This window comes from Heliangelus exortis, chromosome 1, assembly GCF_036169615.1.
Source record: "Heliangelus exortis chromosome 1, bHelExo1.hap1, whole genome shotgun sequence".
Taxonomy (NCBI): domain Eukaryota; kingdom Metazoa; phylum Chordata; class Aves; order Apodiformes; family Trochilidae; genus Heliangelus; species Heliangelus exortis.
This window is the reverse complement of record NC_092422.1, coordinates 76755190-76779875: the sequence shown is the minus strand read 5'-3', so window position 1 is coordinate 76779875 and position 24686 is coordinate 76755190. Positions and strand designations below refer to the sequence as shown.

General features: G+C 38.8%; 1 protein-coding gene across 7 annotated transcripts in view; it reads left to right on the top strand.

Annotated features, from left to right (window-relative positions):
- SH3KBP1 (SH3 domain containing kinase binding protein 1) overlaps positions 1–24686 on the top strand; it is a 221591-nt gene that overhangs the window by 4953 nt on the left and 191952 nt on the right. For 4 of the 7 annotated variants that reach the window (XM_071749486.1, XM_071749433.1, XM_071749451.1 and 1 more), the window contains exon 2: positions 21445–21576. In XM_071749486.1, coding sequence (XP_071605587.1) covers positions 21535–21576 — 42 coding nt within the window. In that variant the 5' untranslated portion in view covers positions 21445–21534. Of the gene's footprint in view, positions 1–21444; positions 21603–24565 lie in introns of those variants that run through there. The other 3 variants (XM_071749422.1, XM_071749412.1, XM_071749460.1) reach the window with 2 other exon arrangements.

Here is a 24686-nt window from a genome sequence, read left to right as displayed (position 1 = left end):
ACACAAAAATAGCTGGCACAAAGCTTTTTTCCCTAAAAATCAAGAGATAATGACATTCCTGTCATAAAAGGTTGTCAGAGCTGCCTTCTAGATTGATCAAGGTAGGGGTTTGAACTGAAGAAATTTACATATACAAACATATCTATATATTTTATATGACTATGGAAACAGTTTTCAACTGTATAATCTGTTTTGTGTGTTGGTACCTCTTCTGCTTGACCCTTTCGATTAGCTCTTCTTTTCTCCATGTCTCCATTTAGTTGTTGTTATAGTTGTTGGGTTTTTTTAATAGTAACTTGCATTTGGATCAGAAAGTGTGGTAAAGAAATTAATTAATTGGTTTCTTAAAATAGCAGAATTATTGCTCTTTTTTGTGCTAATTAAAGATGCATATGTAGAAAATTCTGGTAGAGTTGCTAGAATTTATTTTTTTTTTCTGCTTGGTTTTAAGGAGCTATATGTAATAAAAATCTTGAGAAGCAGTTTTTTTGTTAAGGCTGAACACATATTTCTGTTTAAACTGCTACTAATGCAATATATGCAGTTTATCTGTAGTGGCATTCAGGTTGCTACTTTTGTAATTACTGTTTACTAGATGATAGAGAGGGTTTTTTTACTACTGATAATCATTCTACTAGTGGTGTATCAGAATTCATGCAGCAGATCAGTATTGACCTTGCAGATAATATGTTGCCTCCTTGAAGCACTTGAAGGGGAAGGGGTGCAAGTGTTAGGAGGAGAAAAAGGAGAGCTTGGTAATGTGACATGAGCAGCTGAAATTTCAGGTCTGACATGTTAGAGATCACTGAAATGCTGAAAGTGGGTTAGCCCTGATGGGATCAAGGGAGACAACAGCCACAGAGATGGTATCTATTGTTTTGCTCTGATACTGCTGTCATAGAGCAAGCTCATAAAAAACAACGGTGGATTTTGGATGATTCCTGTCTGCATTTTTTTTTTGTTTGTTTTTAAATCACAGAATACAAAATCCTGGACTAGGGTGTGGAGGTTTTCCCTGGATGCAGAAGCAGGAGGTTGTTGTAGGGCATATCTATGTTCTGTACCCTGAGGAATGGTGAAAGAATATATTAGGGGGAGGGGAACCAGAGAGGAGGTGAATGTCAAGATTCAGTAATTCAGCTAATGTAAAAGTAATTGCTGACAGTCTGCTTCACAGAGAGAGGAAACACAATAAAAGCTTTAAGTCCCTATATGTGAGGGAATATGTAGTACTGCAGTTCAATAGCTGTGGGTTGCATTAGCAAATGGAGTTGCCTTTTTCTTTCTTTATATTTTTGGTAATTGAGAAGCATCAGTAGAAACCAACTCTTGAGAAAGCAGTGGTAATGTCCAGATAGGAACTGTATGGTAAGACGACTGCTGTGTTCCTCAGCTATGCTTTGTTCCTAAGATAGCTTCAGCTTAGAGAAAGGAGCATCCTGGACAATGAGGGGTGGAAAGGATGTCTTTGTTCTCATTGTTATGGCAGTTTGTATTCCATTGGGAGTGTCGCTGAGAATTTTTGCTTCTGCTATAGGATGAAGAGTTGTCTAGAGTTGTGGATCAGAAGTTATGTCTGTGCTGAAACTATTCTAACAACAAGGGTAATGCAGTATAAAAAGCTGAGCAGTTACATAAAGAAAATTTCTGTAACTTCTAATTAATCTGTAGTGTCTTTGTAAAGAGATGCCTTTTTAACTTTGCCTTTGAATTTCATTAGAAGTATTATACAGAGGGGAAAAGTTCCTCTTTATCTCCTTCTCTCTTTCATACTGTGCAGTTAAATCACATCTGATGCTTGAAAAAAGCTCATACCAAAACCAGTGTAAGAATATCTATTTGAGAACCAAAGTCAACATTGGTCTACAACTCCCCAGGAAACTGAAACTTTTTCAAAATTGTCCATAGAGATTTGTTACATGTGTTGCAAGTCCAGACCCAACTTGATCCCACAGCAGAGGTGTTGGACTAGGTGATCTTAAAAGTCCCTCCCACCCCAGATCACTCAATGATCTATATTTAGTGAGCTTTCAGTAGTCACACTGCTCACATTTAGAAATTGGTTTGTGTCCCACAAGTTATTTGTAATAAGTGAATTTATGTGACCTGTCTTCCAAAAAACCCAACCAAAATCAACTAAAAAAACTTGAAGTAGAAATCCCCATGATATGTTGTGTCCTCTGCCTGTAGCTTCCAGGATTTCTTCTGGCTTGCTAATTTAAAAAGCAACATGTTGGTGTTTTTCATCGGTAATGATGTCTCCTAAAACCACACCCAAATCACTTCAGCTTTCCTTTTTGGTTTGGTTTTGTGGGGAGAAGTTCTTAGAGGTCAGTGCAGCTGCTGGTGCTATTCCATGCTGCACTGACTACCAGTGTCATCCTGACTTTCTTATACGTAGCACTAGACTAGACAAAGCAGCTAGATTTATAAAGGTTTTAGTTAAATGTAGAAGTATTGGAGTATAAATGTACATGTACAGAACTTTTTATTTTTGAGCCAAATGTAAAACCATTCTTTGGGAACTCTCATCTTAGGTTTAAATCAAATGTCCTCTATCTGCAGTTGCTGATTCATCCTCACTATCATCAGGAAGCATTTTTAATAGTCTGATAACTTGGCACTTGGATTTTTTTTTTTCTGTGATAGGCTTGTGCAGCACTGAAAGTTTTGCTACCCTTGGGGCAGATACAAAACTGGCAAGCAGCAAGACCTCAGCTTAATTTTTCAGTGTTTTTTTCTCATTCCTGCTGTTCTTTCTGTGAGGTCTCATTGAGCTCTTACAGAACTGTGAATGCTTTTCTGTCTATTTCCCACTGTAGAAAGGCAAACCAGAAATTGCCAAGTACATATGGAAAAATATGCCTTTATTTTGTGGCTTCATTATGACAAGGTTTAAAAACGTTTTCCTGTCAAATACAGAATGTTTTTAAAAATGTTTTAGCTTTGGCCTTATGTTTCCAAATGCAAGGACTAATGATTTGCTTTGGAAGAGTGGTGATGCTTATTTGCATCTACTTTACTTTGCATTTACATCTACTTTAACAAAGCTTTATGAAGGAAGATTGATTACCTTGATATTTTTCTTTTTCATCAGCCATTTCCTATGAATGTGTCCTTATTGTCATCACCAGTTTTACAGAGAAATATCTTATCAAGACCTTTCACTGGGCAAGACCATTTTAATTTCCTGTGGAATACTCTGGGTACTGCATTTCAGTGAGACTGCAGAGTTGCACTGTTTCTTGAGTACAAATATCTGATTATTCTGTTTAAAATGTCATATTTAAAACAACCAAACAAACCAATACCAAACACCCAAACCAGCCAAAGCCCTCAAACAACTTCTATCAAAAAACCCAAACCCTGGAAGCACAATAACTTTCTCCCCATCAGCTTTTAAAAGACTGGGTAAAGGGAAGGAGAAATGGGTTTAGAGAGGAAAGCGTTCTAGCAAAGGTTAAACTTGAGAAGTGTGAGGTGTATGATCAAGCAGTTTGTGATAGTGGATATTTCTGAACATCCAAGAGTGAGCACCAGTACTTCCAGGCAGTGTGATCCTATGAACTGGGAAAAGAAAAATGCACTTTGTGAGGTCTGGCCTGGTAGCAAGCAGTATGTGGATCATTACTTGCTGATATAACGAAAATCTGAATTTCCGTTCTGGGAGAGCACAAAATATGTCTACAAATTTGTAAACCCTCATTATATTAAGGATTTTTTTCATTAATAGCATAAGCCACACTTTAGTCTTCAATTTTAATTTTTATTCAAGGAAATATCAAGCTGCCAACAGTTGCTGAAAACACTGACTCAGTATCTTACAAGCTTTGCTTCTTTTATGCCCATGGTTTTAGATTGCTTGTGGGAAAGAAAGGATTAATCACTGTGTAATCTTGAAATCTGGAGTTGCTTCAGACTTAGATATTTTTATATTGAAATCAAATGGTTTAAACTGCTAGCTAGTGGATCTATGATTTTGATATAGTTTTGTTGTGGTTTTGTTTTATGAAATGGGTAACATTAACTTTGATCTCATTTTAAGATTCTAAGGCATTTGCTGTATTGAGCTGATAATTTGACTACTTCAGTCAGTACTCTTCAGACTGATACTGCAGTATTTGCTCTTTTAATTTCATTGTTAATTGCTGTATTCTTAGTGTTGGAAATGTGTTCTTTGTAGCTCTTTTTAATTGTTTGTTGCTCTTTTTAATTGTTTTTAATGCTCATCTGCCTGGACAGCTGGCAGTTTCCTCCTCTGTCCAATAATCTCTTCTGGAATCAGAAAGTTTATTTTCCTTGAAACTTTGTATTAAAGTCCTTTGTATCTTCTGATCATTTAATTCATAAAATACCTTTATTTAGCTGCATTTAAAAAGTTTAAATACACTTGCACATTTACTTTGAGCACTTTTTACAACTTGAATGAACTTTGTTCTGTCACCTCATACTGCCTGTCAGCATTACTCACTTTAATGTGCATTACGCATACTACTTATTTTAAAGACTACAGTTTTTGTGTGCAAAGCACCTATAAATAGCTATCATCTCAATTATCTGACTGTGGTTCATGGAAGAGTGAGATATCATGTCATTTAGTTCATGATGAATTAAGGTCTGACAATTCAAAGTCATCTCTGCTGGATCCAGAGTCACGAGAGATCTATTAATGTGCATTCTTCCACAATCCATCTGATAGTTTGTTCACAGTTCTGCAGAAAATAGTGTTGTTTCTTCCCATGTGTTTCTTACTCCTTCACCTCATTCTGTCAGAAGGCAGCTACTCCTTTTCCTATTACTTGCAGAAGTGAGTTTATGCTTGGGGGGGTTTGTTTGTTTGTGTCATTGTTTTTTTTGTTTTTGTTGTTGTTTTTAATCTTCATTATTGTTTCTCACCTGTTTCTCAGGAAAGATGAAAGATGCTCTTCACCTTTTTTTTTCTTTTTTTTTTTTTCCTTGTTAGATATTTGATGCTCTGTCATCTTTTCATACACATTTCCTTCAAAATCATCTTCTCTTTCATCTGTCTTTCAAGTACACTGCCTCTTTTTAGGAAACCTTCGTATGTACGTGCACACAGTCACAAAACACCCTATAATAAAACGCAAAGATCTACAGAAATCTGAAGACTGTTTGATGCAGCAAAATTGTGGATGATTCTTTTTGAGTTTTGCTTTGGAAATAGGGAAACAAGAAACCTTCAGCTTGTTTCCTATAAGTACTAGGTGAGGAAAGAGAGGGACTGGTTATCTTTTAGAGACCACTGAGTACTCTAAGACTCAGAATTGATACCCTGGGAGATAAATGCTGAGGTGTGTGTTACAGATTGTGTTTTGCTAGCCACCTTTTTGATACTTCCTGAGGAAGGAGAAAAATGTAGAGAAAAATAGGTTGTGGAAGTTAGCAAAGCCAAATGTTCAAGTTCCAGTGGATTTTAAGTTGGAGAACCTAAAAGCAGGATGTTGCTATTTAAGTAGTGTTTCAGTTCCTGTCTGTTAAAGCCTGTCAGTCTATGTCTCAAGAACCAAAACCCAGGAGCTGATGTAAGTGCAGCATTACATGGCAGACATCTTAAATACAAGAAATGCTCTCTGCCTCTCTAGACACTCTGGAGTGTAGGATTAAATTTGGCTTCTGATCTCCTTAGTTCCAAGTGCTTAGAGTAATGAAAACAGAGAAAGTTATTAGAATATTTATTGCAAATGGATGGAGTTCAGGAATCATTTTCTTAGATGAGACAGAAGTAGAGTTTTTTGCATAACCTTGGAAGAAATGCTCAAGGTGGATAACATTCAGTGGTGGTGTTATCCCCATCCTCTCAAGTTTTCTTTGTTACGTGGTTTTAACCTGCACACTGCCTCCTGAATGCTGTAGAAAGATTCTGTGCCAGGATCCAAGGAGTTTCTACTTCCCTTGAATAGAATCTGCCTTATTGTCTCTTCCTTGTCCACACACTTTGTTCCAGACAGTACCAGTGTTAGAAACTGTGGGTAGATGGGAGGAGGATGTGGGAAGAATAATTGCACATAAAACAATAGGCTTCATTGCTTCTATTTATGTTTACTTGGGTTCCAGGGAGCCCCATCCTGCTGCTTCCTCCTCTTTCTCCCCGCATCCTCAATGCAGCAGTGGGCTCTTCTGTCTAAATGCTGACTATTGTTTGTGCTTCTGCTCCATACGCAGCTGTGCTGAACGTTCTCATTCAAACAGCACACAGTGGCTCGAATTCCCTGTTGGAACAACACTGTCATCAGGTCACAAGATGTTCTTGCTCTCAATGAAAGTCAGTGACAGGCTTTCAGACATGCATGTTTGGCTTGCATCAGGGTTGTTCTTCTAAGGGAGAACTCTATGTACTGTCTCCTTTTTGGAAATATTGTTGTCATAAGCATCAACGAAGATCTCTTGCAAGTGAGAGTGAGTGTTTCTTCAGGTAAAGGAGACTTCCTGAATTCTCTCTCTTTGTACCAGAGATATCTGTCAGAAGAGCTGTGTCTTCTACTTGCAGCATAAGCTCTGCTTTCTGAAAGGCTTTTACCTCTTTCAAAATCCAGAAAATATCTCCAATAGAAAATAAACCAAAAAAATGTTAACAGAAGTGCCTCCTTGCTCAAGCCTAATTGACATGGAAATTTGAAAAGCAAAATAGAAAAGCTGTGATGTGGGAACATTTTTGTTCATAAGAGTGTGAAAAAGTATGTTGGTTTATGAATTCCATTTATTGTGACATCCAGAAGGAATTACCTGCAGAAACTGATTTGAGCTGAGAAAGCGGAGGCATTAAAGATACCATCTAAAACTTATTTCTCCAGAATTGCATCCTGAATTCTAAAATTGAAATTTGAAAGCTTTTTAATGCACAAGGTCACCACATATTATCTGATATGATAGTAAAGTTTATTTGCCCAGGGGTTGTCTGGAACTTGTGAGTCTTTATATACATTAATTTCTGTTCCTAAAACAGTGCATTTTTTTACAGCATTTTTGCTCTTACCTGTTTGAAGGAGAATAAAACAATTTTGTATAAAAAGACAAGTTGATAGGGATTATGAGCTGCAGTCTTATGAGTCTTTAGTATGAATCAAGAAAAAATATTATATTGGTGGGTGGTAAAGGTGTTATTTAATCAAATGTGTCCTACCTCCAAGCACTCCTACCCTGCCTTCCATTGTTGCCCACATAATTAAGGAAGTTAGGGTGTTGGTTTTTTTAAACACTTTAGGTGGGTTTGGGCTGTCTTTCTGTATGATATAAAGATAAGTGGAGATGGTTTAATGCTGGCATGTAAATGTTATATTGGACCATAGTGGTGAAACGCAAGCTACCTGTGGTCTGAGCTCTTGTACTTGGAGCTATGAGCCCTGGCACACACATAGCTTTTACAGCAGCCCTGGTATGTGGAAGCACAAGAATAAGTGTCCTTTAACTTACAAATTATGAAACTGCTGAGGAGTTCCTTATTGGGCCTGACCTTCCTCTGAATGTTTTTAGATTGAAGTGTTTGGATTGATGTAAAAGAATGTTTGAAGAAAAAAAGAAAAAAGCTGTTTATTTTTCTTCTGCACCAGGCCCAGGTTCTCACTATTGTACAGCTGATCTTCTCAAGACAGTTTCTAATGCATCAGTTAGAACATGGAAGCAGTTTGTAGTCTTAATATTTGACAGGTCAGATCACAAGAGATGCTGCTGGAGTGAGTATTTTGCAACTGCTGTCTTTAAAAGAATGTAGTCATATGAAACTGAAGGAGAACTGAAGTTTTGAAGTCATTGTAAGACACCATGCTTATATGCAGCTGGCATTGCACAGCAAAGTACTGTAACTTCTGTGATTCTATGAACATAGTCCAAGGATTTTGGCTGTATTAAGCAGTTGCTGCCAGCAGTCTCTTCTTGCAGAAATTGCCTCTTCCAACAGCAGTAATACCACAACAGGATGTGTCTGTGCACCATTTTGCTGTCTAGTTACTTAATATAAACCCATCTTTATCGGTACTTCAAGCAAATGTAGCTAAGATACAGAGAAAATATGTCATATTCTCCACATCCTCCTCCTGTGCAAAAAGGGTTGCTACTTTTGGCAAAGATATGGGTGGTGATAGTAACAGCTTAGGAATCTGTAGTGAAATCCTCCGAGCTCATCTGAGCTCATAATTACAGTCATGCTTGTAGTCTGATTTTAAAGAGACGAGGTGAATGTTACTGTTCTAAAAGCTCTGAAGCTTTAACAATTAAACAGGATACAGCACACAATATGAAGAGTGTGAACAAGTTGTTGACCACAACCTCTTCTTGTGTTCCTGGGAGTTAAATGATGCCACGTCATATCCCTGAAATGGTGATTTTCCCTGACTTTCCAATTTTTCTTTAGTTTGACCTTCTATCTCAGTGTGTGTGTCCATTGGCATCTACAAATGTTATCAAGACAACTTTGGAACTAGAATCACGTGGCATTTATACTGGACTAGTTCTTCTGTGTAACCTTAAACAGCAGTTATTTTCATGGCATCAGCTTTTCTATCCTGCTTCCTTTTAATGTTGATACAGTTGTTCAATAGCAATTCTCATTCATTTATCCAAATAATATTTTTTTTATATAGTTCTAGCTATATTTAGCTGTACATAGTCTTTCTCCTTTTTCTTCTAAAAAAGTAACTAATATCCTTCCTAGTCTCTCAGTTGCTTGAGAATGTGATTTAGAAACCACAAAAGCAGCATAATTAACAAGTTTTTAGGAATACCTAGTTTGTCAAATGGGAATTATTTGTCTTTGTTTGCTTAGTTTAAGTTACAGTCCTCTTCTTCTTTCCTGTTTATCCCAGCAATGGGTATAATCCTTTATACTTTTCAGAACTTAGAATTCTTTTCATGGGTATTGGAGGAGGCAGGTACTCAGGTTAGGATGATGATGTTAAATGTTTCCCTCCAGAAACAGTGTCTGCCATTTCTACTGAATGGCTTCTTGTGTGCATCAGGGGAGGAGCAATGTTAAAAAAAGTCGACAAAGTCTCAAGACAATGTTGCCTCTAAGAGGCACTGTAAAACTTCAGTTTAAGGTTAACTCAATGGGCATTGTCTGTAAACTTGATGACAATATGAATCAAAAGTAAGTTTGTTTATGAGCCCTGTATACTGGGAGCATGTGCAGTAGTTGAGAGGTGCTCTGGTTGACAGAACCACTGAATTACAGTAAGATTGATCTCTTACAGTAGAAATGGTCTGATTCAAGCAGTTTGTTGTCCAGTGTAGAAAGATCACTTTGCCCTGCGGGAAAAGATAAATTAATTAATGGAATATAAATGCTTCCCAGATTTCCAGACAAATGAATGACAAAGATTATTTATGTAGTCTTACTCTTTCAAAAGGGTTAAGGAGACTTGGACCAGTAACATTCAACATGTGTTTTTGGATCCAAAGTGGTAAGGCAGCCTTTGGAAATACATATGTAACAGCTGCCATTTAGAACTGACACCATCTCCTCTTTACTTGCTTACTCAGTAGTTGCATGTGCATGAATGTCTTTGATGATGAGATGTTTTTTGTGTGTGGTTTAAAAAGTTTTTATCAGAGATGAGAGGAGACCATATTGCTCTCTTCAGCTACCTGAGAGAAGGTTGTAGTGAGATGGGGGTTGGTCTTTTCTCCCAAGTAATAAGTGACAGGATGAGAGGAAATGGACTCAAGTTGCACCTAGGGTGGTTTAGAAAAATTACAGAAGTGGTCAGGCGTCAGAACCGGCTGCCCAGGGAAGTGGTGTAGTCACCATCCCTGGAGGTGATGGTGAGGTTGAGGACATGGTTTAGTTGTCTTGTGGTGATGGGTTTCTGGTTGGACTTGATGATCTTTGAAGTCTTTTCGAGCCATAATGATTCTATGATTCTGAGTGAGTGTGACATAATCAATTCAGTGAGAGGCAACTACTACGGTAAGCCTAAGAAAAGCTGAACGAATTAATAACATTTTTGAGACGTAGCTGCCTGAAGTTGTTTATCACAGAATTGCTCTGAGATTTTATATGAAAACTCCCCACTTGTATATAGAAATACATACACACTGGCTTACTGTTCTTTATTTACCTAACTTTAAATGTAGGATTTTTGAGATTAATTGTGATCATACCAAATGCCTTCGCTGGAATATAAACTCTTTCTTGTCCTGCTGGGTAAATTCCACTAGAATAAATTGGTGTTTGTGTTTTTTAAAGGTTGGAACCAAGCATACCAGTCCTTCTTTGAAAAACGTAAAACTGGAGGACAGCTTGGGCGTTATGTCAGCTGGAGTGGCTTCAGCTCTGCTGTTGCTCAGGGAAGAGTCACATCAGGACAGCCCTAGATGAAGTGTTCAGTCTGTCCTCCAAATGAGGTTTTGGTTGAGGTCCTCTGCACAGCTCCAGTGTTTCTGTGTCTGCCCCTGTGTGGGTGTCCTAATTGCTCTGTGACTGGCGACTATGTTTCCAACAAGTGTACAGAATGGGTGAAGAACATCTGTGGCCTGTGGGAGGGGACTGTGACTGTGACATAAAAAGGTCCAAGTGCAGGATGACTTAGGGGCCCCTTCTATGACTGCTCTGCTCTTTGGTGGAATGATTCAGTGAAGGTACCATTCTAGGACTATGACCTTTAGCTCCTCCTCATTGCTTTCCTAGTGGAAATAGAAAAAATATAATTTAAACTGAAAGCTGTTGTCTTAGAAGAGGAGTTGCTGTTTATCATGTAGCATGGATTTAGCTGCTTAAAGATTGAGTAGTACAGGTTTTCCTTCTGCTACTGTTTTCTTTCCCCTTGAACTTTTCTTTTTCATGAAGCTGAACCCTTGCAAATACTTTTAGCAGAGTATTATTCCTGATAGTACTGAGGAAGAAAAAAATGTTAAAAAAATGAACAAAAATTGGAATTAGTTTTTCAAGAAAATTACAGTTCTTTGATAATTGCTTGAGATCAAGCAGATACAAAATGTTTGTTATTTTTTCTGCCACAGATGTGGTACAAACCTAAGAGCTCAAGCTTTCTTAGAAATCCCAGTTGAAATCTACATGAAAACTTTTAAGTTTAGTGGATTATTATGACTTGTTTTTTATATGCATTTCAGAGGTAGAACGTGGAAATGGGCATTTCCATTTTGGTAGAGATGCCTCAGAACACTGTTCAGAAACTCCTTCATCAATTATAAAGTGTAATGACCTTGAGAGAATTGATTTTACAAAATTCAGATTATTTTATTCTCTGGTAGAAGAGCCCCATCTGAGCTTTTCATCATTCCCAGATGCTAACAAGCAATTAGGTGTAATCATCACAGAGAAGTTACCGCATGATGCCTGAAATAGCCGTGATGGCTTCGGGTAGGGAAGACTTCTGGAGCCCCAGATGGGCATTCAGTAGTTACATCAGTGCAGTCCCCTTTCCTCAGTGCTGTGCCATCTGCATTAAATCCTGCCAGACCTTGTATGAATCTGTCTTCCTCCTCTTACCTCAAATATATTTGTACCACAGTATCCCACATGCGATTGGCCTGTCAATGTTTGTAGAGTCCAGAAAACAACAGCCTTGTAGATAATGCTTGGTCTTCAGCCTTCTGGCCCTCCAGGTCTGTGTTTGGAAACAAACATTGTTGAATGTAATGTAGTTTGATTTTTGATTTTGGGTTTTTTTTTTTTCAATTCATTTGGTCTAATAAAAGGTACTGATTTTTTTTTTTTTCTTCCTGGTGGCTCCTGTTGTTTTACTAAGAGTTTGATAGCAGATTCTTAGTTATATGGTACATGGTTGTATGGTAAAAGTAATGATTAATTTTTTTTTAAAGTATGCCCGTAGGCACTACAAGTATAGTATGTTCCCCAGCTTGTACCTACATCTCTCAAACAGAACAGCATATTTGAAATAAGACCATGTGTAGCTAGTGTTGAGGCAGATGGAATGCAGTGGCCAGATTGTTAACCTGTCATAAAATATACTTATAATGAAAATATTGATAAACGAGTATTTGCTACCAAATGTATTTTTGTAACTGTTCTGCAAGAAAAATGTGGCATAACAGAAAGGCAACACATTCCAACTTCTCAATTAATACATTTTGATATTTGATCAATTTACTATAGAATGCAAAGCCTACCGTAGTCACCCTGTAGTGGTGAATGCAGAGCGTGGCATAAGCTGGGATTGTTGTGTGATGCCTGTTGATTCTGTTAATCTTTCTTACTTCTGAATAGTTCTCTTTATGCAGAAGAGAAAAGCTCTTCAGTATTCTTTTCTGAGGAAATGTAATTTGAACATAAATTTAAGCTTTAGTGTAGAATTGCAGATAATTTGTCTACTTTCAGTTCTGTTTCTCTTTTCAGCAGGCAAGTAAAATGTGTGTGCTTGTCATTCACGTGAAGATGAGCCACTAGCAAAAGTGAAAACATAGAACTTAGAGAAGAGAAGCTCTTAACTCTGTGACTGCTATGTCTAATTGTATACAGTAGCTTTAAGGTCTGCATTTGTGTGTGAAACCATGCTGCTGCAGAAGGTGGTGTTGCCATATGGATGCTGTTACTTGGGTGGAATAGTGCCAGAGACTAATAACATTTCCATTGTGCCTACACACTTCAGATGTCAGTAGAAATGGATTTAATAATGTAGTTTTTGTTACGTGGTAGCAAATCTCAGTTTTGTTTCTTGTTTCATTTCTTCTTTGGAAAGATAATATACAGTAATTGAAAATAGCTTATACCGAGACACTTCTGTCTTCAAATATTGATGGCATTATTAAATGCATATTCTGACCAGATCAGTTTTAAGAGATTAGATTTTTACTCCTAATTTAAAATGTGGCAAGGAAACAAACTAATCAATAAGAAAATTGTAATTATCAAAGAAATAATTTCATATGTGCACATAAGACTCACCTGGGGAATGAAAGGTAGGAATAGCTGCACTTTTAATAATTTTTTTTTTTTCCTAGATATGCTTATTTTAAATGTAGCTGAGAGGTTACATTTCAGTTACTGGTTCATAGCATTAACATTTCAAATTTTGTATTTTAACCCCAAACCACTAAGCACTAAATAAAAAAAAAAAATCTTTGTCCCTGACATTTCAGTAATGAGTAGTACTCTGCCAGTCTCCAGCAGCGTTGGTAATAACCAGCTTTGATTCTGTTTCATGAGTTTTTATGTTGCTGTTTGGATTGACTGTAATATAAGGCTAGGAATAGCTGATTGTGTTGGCATGGGAATGAACATTGCCCTTTTAAATAAAAAAAAAACTACAATAGGTTTTGATACTAAATTTCATTCCTATAATGAAAAATGCTTTCTTTCAATGGAAAGGGTCTAATAGTTAGAGTTTGAAAGCTGGGGGAGGCTTGACTTCCAGGCATTATAGGGGGCACCAGAAAGAGAAGACTGATCTGTCAGCCTCAATTTTGCAGGTTTTTTTTTTTTTTTTTTTGCTTTTGGCTTAAAAGGGATTTGGGTTTTGGCTGTTAATATAGCAAGCTGTTTACCTTGGCAGAGCTGGGCATAAGACCAGCCTTTGTTGGTTAACAAATAAAATTAGTTTGAGCTTACTGTCCATGGAGTGTTTTCTCACATCTTGAATCACTGTGCAAGCTGTGACACTGTTTCAGTCCAGTTCTTGAGGAGGAATCTAGCACAGCATTTTAGGAATAAGGTATATTGTACTTGTACACATGGAGCCAAAACTCAGATCTGCTTTTTTCTTGGCAAGTTAGTGTTGTTTTCAGTGTCAGTCCAGCTTCCATGGAGATAAAATTGCACCCCAAAAGAAACAAAAAAGATAGGTTTAACTGGCAGAATGAATTTTTCAAAACATGTTTTAAGGAGGTGGCATGGTTTAGCATGCTTCAGAAAATGATCTTGATTTAAAAACTGCAACTGCATGGACCTATAAATTATAAAGCACTTTTAGCCTGATATACACTCTGCAAGTTTCAGTAGTGTGATAAATTAGAATTTGTAGTTATCTCAGAAGTACCTTCCTGTCAGTTTGTCACAATCTGCACATTTGTTAGGTGTGCTCTAATTCCTCTTTTCAAACTGCTCTTGGTTTCCTTTGAAGAGTTTATAAACATCTTGATTGTGTGGTCCATTTTTGGTGACTGGTATGTCTCCAACAGCTTACACACACTTATGTTACAGTAATAAAATTCTCTGAGAGGAGACAGCTTTTAAAAATATTTATGTGTTTTTTAAGAAGTGGATACTTTTATAGACAAAGAGCTTCCACAGTAGAGGGTGGGTTTTTTTTTTTTGTTTAATCAAACTTCCAATTAAAAAAAGAAGTGGTTAAAACAGCAGCAGCTGTCTTTATATGAGGGAGACAAACTTCAGGAAGATAACTTCAGTGCCTCCAGCCTACCCAAGCAGTTGTAGAGTCAGCTGAACAGCCCTATCATACCTTTTGGTCTTTCCTCCTGAGAGACCATAGCTAAGAAGAAAATTAAATTGTCAAAAATTATGTCAGTTTTAGAGCCTCCTTAAGGGAAAACTGCAGCCACAGCAACAGGTACTGGTACTCTTTTAAAATATGGTACTTGGAGAGTGGGAGAGATGTTTGCCTTCCTTCAGTATGTTTTGCTGCAATCTGAATGTTGAGGAATAAGAATCAGTAGCTTGAGCAAACCTGAATCCAGGCCCCATTGCCATCTCCCCCTTATAGCTCTCTAATCACCTCCTGGTTGCTTAGGGGTAACTGAGAGCAAAGCAGTTTGTAACTGCATCCACAGCAAAATGAGGATAGGATTTAACAGCTTCCTCAATGGGGAGGAAAAATAACTTGGCACGTACAAAAAGCAGTGAATAAACAGTGAGTCCTGAGAGCAAGTGCCCTCTGGTAGGCTGCTTAAAAATGAAGGATACATGGCCTTGCTTTCAAAAGGTGTTTCCTGTGGCTCAACCAAATTGGAAATACCCTGCTAAATAGTCTGAATTTTGCTTTTTTAAGACTGAGTGTTGCTGTGTTCTGTGGAGATAAATATTTTCATTGGTGTGAGACCTCAGTTAGGGTGTGTAACTTGGTGTCACTACCTGGATCCAGTCTTTGGGGACCTATTGTGTAAAAAACTTCTGAACCAACTTCACTGGTTTCCCTGGGGCAAAGTATATGTATGTGGATAATATTAATAGGAATGTTATATTTTAGAAACATATTTTCTTATTTTTATTTTCTCATTATTTTTATTTTCTCTAACTGGAATGGATAGTTAAATGCAACAGATTCTGTGGTTTTTGTAGTAGTTGGCCCAGAAGGGTTCCAGAAACTTTTCCAAAGGTAATGTAGAATGGCTGAATACTTGTGATGGTATGCTGCAGACCAAGAAGTTGGGTTTAAAAATTGGTTGTATGGTTAACCTCAAAGGGCTGGGCCTTCCAGATCCTCTCCAAGTTCCTAAGGCTTAGAGCTCAACCCTCAAGCTTTCCTGAGGGAAGAGCAGGCAGAGTTTGTGTCTCTTTGAGTGGAATTCAAGACCTCTAGAATGGCAAGTGTGGAAATCTTAAGTTTTTAACTTCAAACCCCAGGAGGAAGGCTCCTGCTCCACCTCAAGATCTGCAATTACAGAACAGATTCACTGTTTTTGTAGATGGTGAGGATCTGGGTGCTCCATCCAGTGAAACACCAAAGCTGTCTAAATCTGAGCCCTGCAGAAGCACCCAGAGGAAGTGACAAGAGTAGGGAAATTCCCAGTGCCTTACAGAGACTCCCAGCAGTTCACCTGACCTGTCATCTAGGGAGGCTTGTTGTTTGCCATGGGCCTAGATCTGGAACTTTGTGGGCAGACTGCCAAGGCTTTTCTGGCCCTCAGACTACTGCCCTCTCTTGTTCTTCCATATAGGGTTCAATGACACTGCCAGGAGTGATCTGAAAAGTATCAGTTGTAGCTGTGTGGCTCATGGGCAATAGTAAAGGGCACAGGAGCCTGAGTGTTTCTTTCTCCTTGATCCTTTCACTGGGAGGAAAGCATATGAGGAAGAGTGGACAGATCCTTCAGATGACAATTGGTTGAACAGCTGGTGTCAGCAACAGAGTTTTAGTTTTGGGATCGTGGACCCTCTTTGAGGATTGCTTGGAAAAGATGGGATCCACCTGACAATGTGGGGCTAAGACATCTTTGCTAACAGGCTGACCCACCAGTTGAGGAGAGCTTTAAAATAGTAATGGTGGGAGAAGGGGAGGATAATCAATTATCAAGTTGGCAAACAAAAGATGTAGGGCTATGCAAACAGTAAGAACCTTGTAATCCACAAAAAACCAACCAACCAAACAAAAAAACTGAAAGGGGTGATTTCCAAGCATATCCATATAAACAAGGAAGTGCCTTCCAAAATTATGGGAAAAATTCTTGTGCTCTTTCTGGGAAATCAGCATGGTAGCTTGATTCTCAGAAATATCTGTGTTCTCATGCGTATGGTGTGGGGTTCAGAGAAGAATAATGCAGTTGCAGAGTTATGATATCATTTGAATCATGAAAATATGATGTGATAGCTCACAGGACAAGAGTGCTGCACTATGGAATGCAGGTTCTTTGTGAAGGACAGGCTAGGAAGGCAAGGAAGGGGAGTTAATCTTCATGCAGCAGGGCAGCTGAAATCTGTAGTGCTCAGCTGTGGGACAGATGGTGAACCATTTGAGAGTTTGTCAAGTTAGGGCTAGAGGGCAGACCAATGTGGATGATGTTCAGATGGGTGTCTCTAATGAGGATGAAGTAGTTGATGAGATTGTCCTCAGACAAATGGAATAAGGCTCATGATGACCTTGCTCTTGTGGAGAATTTGAACTATGCTGATGTCAACTGGAGGTATAGAGAAGTTTGCTTGTGCCCTGGGTTTTAGCAGTCCAGGAAGTAGCTGGATGTGTTGCTTACTAGATCTTATACTTACAAATGAGGAAGAACTCTATGGGGATCTGGTGGCTGAGGGCAGCCTTGGCTGCACTGACCATGAAATGGTAAAGTACAGGATTTGGAGAGGAGGATGGGAAAAAGCAGAAAGCAGGATTGCAACCTTGGACCTTGAAGAGGCAATACTGTGGCCTATTCAGGGATCTGCTTGGAAGAGTCTCACTGAAGACAGTTGTGGACAAAAGAGAGCTACAGCTGAGCTGGTTGGTTTTCAGGGATCACATCCTCCAAGCTCAATAGTCATCCATCCTGACAAGCAGGAAAACAAGCAGGGGTGGTAGGACGCCTTCATGGATGAACAAGTCCATCCTGACAAAAATCAAAGGTAAAAAGAAGTACTGAAGGTGAAAGCAGAAAGAAGTGACCTGAAATGTGAAGGCAGAGGTAATGTCTGTGTGTGCAGGGATGAAGTTAGGAAAGCCAAAGTCCACCTGAAGCTGAATGTGGTGAAGGATGTTGTGGGTTAATTCCAGTGTGCAGTTTATCCCCACACAGCTGCTCTCCCTTACTCCCCCACAGAGGGATGGAGAAGCAAATTGAAAGGGTAAAAGCAAGGAAACCCTTGGGTTGAGATAAAGGCAGTTTAATAGATAAAGCAAATGCTGCTCCTGCAAGCAAAGCAAAATAAGGAATTCATTCTCTACTCTCTATCAGCAGAAAGATATTTAGTCATCTCCAGGGTTTCATCAAACAAAATGGTGATTTGGGGAGACAAATTCCATACATCCCAGTGTCCCCTTTCCTCCTTCTTCACCCTGGATTTATTGCTGAACACTCTGTCATATGGTATAAAATATCCCTTTGATCAGCTGAGGTCAGTGGTCCCAGCTGTGTCCCATCCCAACTTCTTGTCCAGCCCCAGCCTGCTCACTGTCCCGGCAGCATGAAAGACAGAGAAGACCTTGAGGCTGTGTAAGCACTGCTCAGCGATAGTTAAAACATCTGGGTGTTATCAGCACTGGTTTGGTCACAAATCCAAAGCACTATGCAAGCTCTTATGAAGAAAATTAACTCTATCCCTGCCAGAACTGTTACAGATCTGAAAGACAACAAGAAAGGCTTCTATGGGTACATGAGCAGTTAGAGGAAGACCTAGGAAAGGAGAGGGACTGCTGCTGAATGGGAATGAGAACCTTGTTACAGAGCTACTTGGTGCCTTACTCACTTCTGTCGTTAAAAGCAATATTGGCCTTTAGCAATCCCAGCCCCCTGAAACCAGTGGGAAAGTTAAGGGCAAGGTAGACCTACCCTCAGTGGAAGAGAATCAAGTCAGGGAATATTTAAACAAACTGGACATGTGCAAAGCCATGGCCCTGGTGGGGTATGTGCTGAGGGAACCGATTTAGGGAGGCTGCTCTTAGTAGTCGTTGAAAGAGCAATGGGATTGACACTCAGGCTGGAAGAGTTCCTCAGACTGTAAGAAAATATATGTAAAACCTGTCTTTGGGAAGAATAAGAAGCTTCCTTTTTGCTGAGAACTCAATTGGTCAGCCTCATGCTGACCCCTTGGAAGACGATGGAGCAAATAATCCTGAAAGCCGTTTCCAGACATAGGAAGGACAAGAAGCTTGTTGGGAGTAGTCAGCATGTATTTTAAAAAGAGGAAGTTATCACAAAAGGCTAACAGATTGGTCAGACATAAGATAAACTGTTATGGTGGAGGAGGGGAGGGCAGAGGTCATTGCTTATGTTGAATTTAGCAAAGCTTTTGATACTGTCTCCTGTATCATCCTTGTTGACAAACTGATGAAGTTCAAACCAAGTAAATGGACAACTAAGTGGAATAAGGTCTGCCTGAAGTGCCAGGTTCAGAGCATTGTGATCAGCAGCATGAGCTTCATCTGAAGGCTTGTCACTGGCTGTGTGCCACAGATGTGGATAATAGGTCCAGTTGTGCTCAGGATCTCCATTAATGGACCTGGATGAAAGGGCAAAGTGCACTCCCAGCAAGCTTGAAGAAGATGCAAAACTGGAAGAGTCTGACACACCAGAGGGTTGTGTTGCCATTCAGAGGCCTCAGCAGGCTGGAGAAGTGGGCTGACATGAGCGAAGGGATGTGCCAAGTCCTGCACTTGGAGGGAAACAGCCCCAGGCACTGTACAATCTGGGACTGAGTGTCTGGAAGGCAGCTTTGATGAGAGGGCCCCTGGGTATGTTGGTAGACATAAAGTAGACTACAAAGCAGCAATGTGTGCTTGTGGCACACAGCTTCTTGGAATACGTTAGGCAGAGCATTGCCAGCAGGTAGAGAGAGGTGATCCTTCCCCTTTCTTCTGCTGAGGCATACCTGGAGTGTTTTGTTTGGTTCTGGGTTCCCCCATACAAGAGAGCGATGGAGATGCTGGAGCAAGACCAGTGATGAAGGTGGCTGTGGGACTGGAGCAGCAGACATTTGAGGAGAATCTAAGATGGGACTTGAACCTGGAGGAGAGATGGCCCAGTATGGTGTAATCAATGAATACATTATGTAGTGGAGGAAAGAAAGTGGAGCCAGATTCCTCTTGGCAGTAGACAGTAAAAGAAGGAAAGGCAATGGGCATGAATTAAAATACAAGAAACTAAATGTAAGCATAAGAAAACATTTTTAACCTTAAGGGTGACTGAACACTGGCATTTCCATCCATAGAGTTATTCAAAACTTGGTTGCATAAGGCCCTAAGCAACCTGCACTGTAGTTGTCTCTGTTTTGAATAAGGGAATTTGGTCTACAGAGATGCCTTCCAACCTCAAATGGTTGTGTGATTTGGGTAGCAGTTAATGAGTTGTAATCTACTTGCAAAGTGATAATAAATGGAATACCACCAGGGGCTGTCCTGGGACCTGTTCTGTTTAATGTTTTTAACAGGAACTGGAGAAGGCAGTGGAGTAGACTCTTCCCAAGTCTGTGGCTGATTCAAAATTCAGTGGAACAGTTGATATCCTAAAGAGGGGAGGGGACCTGAGGGTAGGAGGGACTCCAGTTGTCTGGCTTGGAGAAAACAGGAGGTCCTAATAGTCTTACAATACCTGTGGTCCCACTTTGAACAGGAAGCTGAACCTGAGGTCCCTCCCAGCTTTAATTACTCTGATTTTTCAGTTCAGTGTTAAGTTTTTCAAGTTCTCTTTGTGTGTCAGCTTGTAATGCGTGGTACCACCCTTTCTCTTTTGCTGTGCATTTGGTAGTTTAGCGGGTCTCTTGTGAGCTGATTTTATAATGGTCTTGGGCTTCACAGAAGGAGCAGCAGATTCGTATTATCAGCTGTAGCCTTGTGTCTGGGAAGTCTCTGAAGCTCAAAACACTTTTTTAGCTATGACTTGCAGGCTCTGGGGAAAGGAGAAATATATTCAGCATTGTGTCTGTGTAACATTTTGGGGGTAGAAAGGAATAATTCTGCTTTCCTCTCATCTTAATTCAGTTTAGACCTCAGGACTTTTGTTATTTAGGCAGAATCTTTTTACTGCCTGTGGTGCAATGGTTAGCTTTGCCTTGTGAACTGTACTGCCTGTTTCTTGGCCACATTTTGCAGTTTACATAGCACGGTCATTAGTGCAGAAAGCACGTGCCAGTTACTGGTTCTCATTTTGCTGTTTCATTGGTTGAAGTGTTTGTTAGAACATCCTGGGGCATGGTTTTCCATTGAAGAGAACATGAGTAAGGCTTTATAATTTTGGCTATCCTTGACTTGCCAATCTGGATCCTCCTAGTAGATATCTGACAAGCCACCAAATGTAACTATTGCTGACCTATTTGAATTCCCTAGGTCTATTATTTTTCATTCTCCAAAGGATTTTTTTCTTGACTTACTTAATTCTCTGCAGAGACTTTGTTGTGTGTATGGTTTCAAGAGCTGCAGAATCCTCCCAGGAAAAGACAAAGACACAACCATATAATGATAGCAAGCTCACAGCACGTCTCTGTTTGATAGCAGACGTTCAGAGCAGTAGGAGTATTTAATCTTCAGATTTTCTGATGCATAAGCACAAGAAAAAGCATATTTTCCTTGCTTTGGTGAAACCCTGCAAGAGCATGTTCATGCAACAAAGCTCTGCATTTCTGTATAAACAACCGTGAAACTCAGCATGATGCAAAAAAATTTTGTTAAATACTTTTGAGGTTAATAGTGATGTATTTAGCAGAGAAACTGCAGTGGCTTGGGGTGCTTATGGATTTGAGAGCCTTACCAGAAATGAAGTGCTTTAGAAGTCCTGCAAACAAAAGCTAAAATATTGTCCAATAAATAAAAATAAACTTTGTAATGCTGCCAGAGAAAGATACTGCTGAAGCATCACAAATTAATTTCCTGTAAACAGTAAAGAAAAATGCATGCCATTTGTTGCCTTAACCACAACGGGCATTCCTGTGAGCTTATTTTTTTCCTGTGACTTCTCTTGTAGCAGTTAGCCACAAAATGCTATGATTACATGTTGCCTATTTGATGTGCTTTCCTCATCAAGCTGAATTTATAACTTCCACTGAGACTGTCTAATTGGATTGCTGTTTTCTTATTCCTTTAAGAGGCACGGAAACTTAAATGTAGTCAATAATTATGCATATGTGTGTTTCTCTTTTAGTGGAGGCTGTAGTGGAGTTTGACTACAAAGCTCAACACGATGATGAGCTGACGATCACTGTAGGTGACATAATCACCAATATCAAGAAAGATGATGGAGGCTGGTGGGAAGGACAGCTCAAAGGCAGAAGAGGTTTGTTCCCTGACAACTTTGTAAGAGTGAGTACAAAGTGGAACTGTTCTCGTGTTGTACGTATATGTTTTGTGTACTGTGCTGTTTAAGCTAAATATCAGTCTTTATATCATCATACTTCTTATATCCACACCCATAATTATATTGCAATACAATGTTTTATTCCGACTTACTTTGCTAAGACAATGTAGTTTTGATGTCCTCAAAATAAAAGTAGCTACCCCTACATTTCTCTACCATTCAAGTAATTATGTTTGACTCTGGGAACAAAGTGCTTTTTTTGGATTTTTCAAAACAGTTGCCTATAAAGACTGAAAAAAAAAAAATCATTACTTTATATTTCATGAAATTTACTGAATAACTTGCAGAAATACTGGCTTTAGAAAAGCCATTCAAAGTTTCATAAATATGTATCATTTTTACCGGGCATCTGTGTCTGTGTGCTTATGCCTGAACGTATGAGACTGGCTGTTAGTGCCTCTGGGCCTCCTTCATTTGTCAGTGAAGACCTAAGCTGTTAATTTCCATAAACCTCCACAACCTTGGCTCTCCGCTGTGGAAAAGAGAGCAAGAACTATAATAAATTACACAAATAAATTTTATGTTAATCTCTTACTACAGCACCAGAGGATCTTTGGAACTTTTTCCTTTCCAAATGCATGTGTCTTTTTTTTTCTTCTTTTTTTCCCCTCTTTTTTTTTTTTTTTTTTCCACTTTTTTTTTTTTCTAGCTGTGTGAGCCTCTTGGTGTTTAGACATATGCACATAATGAAGATATTTCAATTTATTTAATGTTGCATACATTGCAGTAATATGGGGAAGTGATTCAGTGACAAATGGGAACATGGGAGCCTCAGGTGTTTCTGTGGGTAAAGACATACTCTCATCCTAATCCTTGTTGTCATTGCCAAGAAGAAAGAACAGCTCTGTGTCTGTCAGGCAGCAATGATTAGGATGAAGTAAGAGGATCAAGGAGATGAAAGGGAGTGGAAATGGAAAATGGATACCCTGCTTCCAGTTATCCTCTGAAAATTCACATCGTGGAGTAGGAGGAAGAAAATACTTTGGGAGTCACTGTGTATTGATGTTATTTTTCTGCTTGGACTCTGAACTGTGAAGTTCTGTGGGACAAAAGCAGAGTTCCTCAAAGCTTATTGATGTTTGAAATCTGGTTTTGGGAGGCATTTGATTTCGTGTCCTAAATAAAAATAGCCTATGAATAATGTTATGAAAATATAGTATGAAGTATTAAGTATGAAAGTTTGGAAGTTCTCCCCTTAGTACCTAATTTTCAAGGCCTCTTATTTCCAAAATTACTTTAAACTGTGACATCCTGTTACATGATTGAAAAATAAATAGCTTAAATAAATAGCTTAATCTCAATAGAAAGTTCTAAAAGAGTAGTAAATGTTTTGGATTTTGTGCTCTCATAAAAATATGCTTTTTGCTCTACTCTCCCACTTTTTCTTTTTTTTTTCTTTTTTTTTTAATCAGTATCCAGGGCTGTTTTCTAAAGAACTACCACATTAAATTCTTCCTCATTCTCAGCTTGAACATGAAGTCAAGTATGTTTTTCTTAGTCAATCATTTCCTCTCTAAAGTAAGTGATGTGGCGTGAAAGATACAAACTTCCTAGAAGTATAGTTAGTTTGTGAATATCTTGAGTGAAAATGTTTATTTTTCTTCATTTTTTCTTGTGTAAATCTCCTTGTATCTGGAGAGCTATAGTCAAACATAAAGTAATCCCATTAAAAAGCTCATTGAGCATAATCATTCTGTCCACTAGGGTTATAAGTAAACTTTCTCTTTCAGTAATGGAAATGTTTTTAACAAGTGTATGCAGAGTTGAGCTCACCAGCAGTCAATCTGTGCTGCATTGCTGTTCTCTTGTGTCAGCAAGGCAATTGAGAGGCAGGCAGAAAGGGGTGCTATAGATGAGTGGTGGAGGGAATGTAACTCCAAATTCCCATTGCCTATCAGAATTGTTAGTAAGAGTACTTACTTGAGAAGTTCATTGAGAGGTAAAAATCACTAGTGAAATTCTTGAGGTACTTTGCATTCTACTTTCAATCAGAGGGAATGATTTCTTATGGCAAATAGCTTTTCCATCCTGTGATTTCATTTCCTTTTGAACAGATTCATTGCAACATTCCTAATAAACTACTGGGTTTTGCAAAAATTGAATGTTTGGCTTTGAGTTGAAATGAGACCACTGAATTAACACAGTATAGAGGCCTTAGTGATCTTGGTTGGCATGTGTACGTAGATTCTGGAAGTGCTGTTTGAAGAGAAAAGTTTGGAAGAAAAGATGTAAAAATCAGAAATGGAAAAAACAGGGAAATGCAATATGTTAGAATGATTATGAAATGACACTAATACAAAGTGTAACTTAAGAAAATAAAAAAAATATTTATTTCAAGGGAATAAGAGGTTGTGATCTGGAAAAGACCTTAAAGATATTGGCATTTCTGCTAGGAAATGCAGCTGTTGACAACTCTGACAGAATTGTAGACTTGGAGGTACAAATGGTGTCTGCATCCAGAAAGACCTGGCTTGTTAGATCTTCACCCTAGATCACAGAAGGAAGGGAAGCCAGTCTGAAAAGCTACAGGCAAAAGAAGGGTCTCTTTGTTTTTGACTATGTAAGACAGGTTTGGTTTTCAGTGAGTTTTCTGCTTGATTATAGTACAGAAACACGGTAAGAGGCATTAAATTGAGACATTGTGAAGGTGAGCTGATTCAGAAGCAAGAGAGGTGTCTCCAAATTTAAAGTTGGAAAGTTCAGTATTCACAGAAAAGTTGCCCATAGCAAAAGCAGTTTTAAATTTCATGAAATAGATGCAAATTAAGAGACCACTGCAGAGGAGTTGTCTTAAGACAGATGTGAGAAAGAGGAAAGGGGAGGTAGCAATGATATGTATGTAGTACGTGTGCAGTTATTTTTTTCAGAGGACTTTCCCTGTGAAGTTGAATCAGAGGTCCTTCCTGTTCTTGATACTGCACAAAAACTGCTCTGAATTTTATATATTTTTATACCTACAGACACAGAACCCCACAGATTCCTATCCTTCTTATGCTCTGCATTGCAATATGCAAAGCGTAACGGAAGAG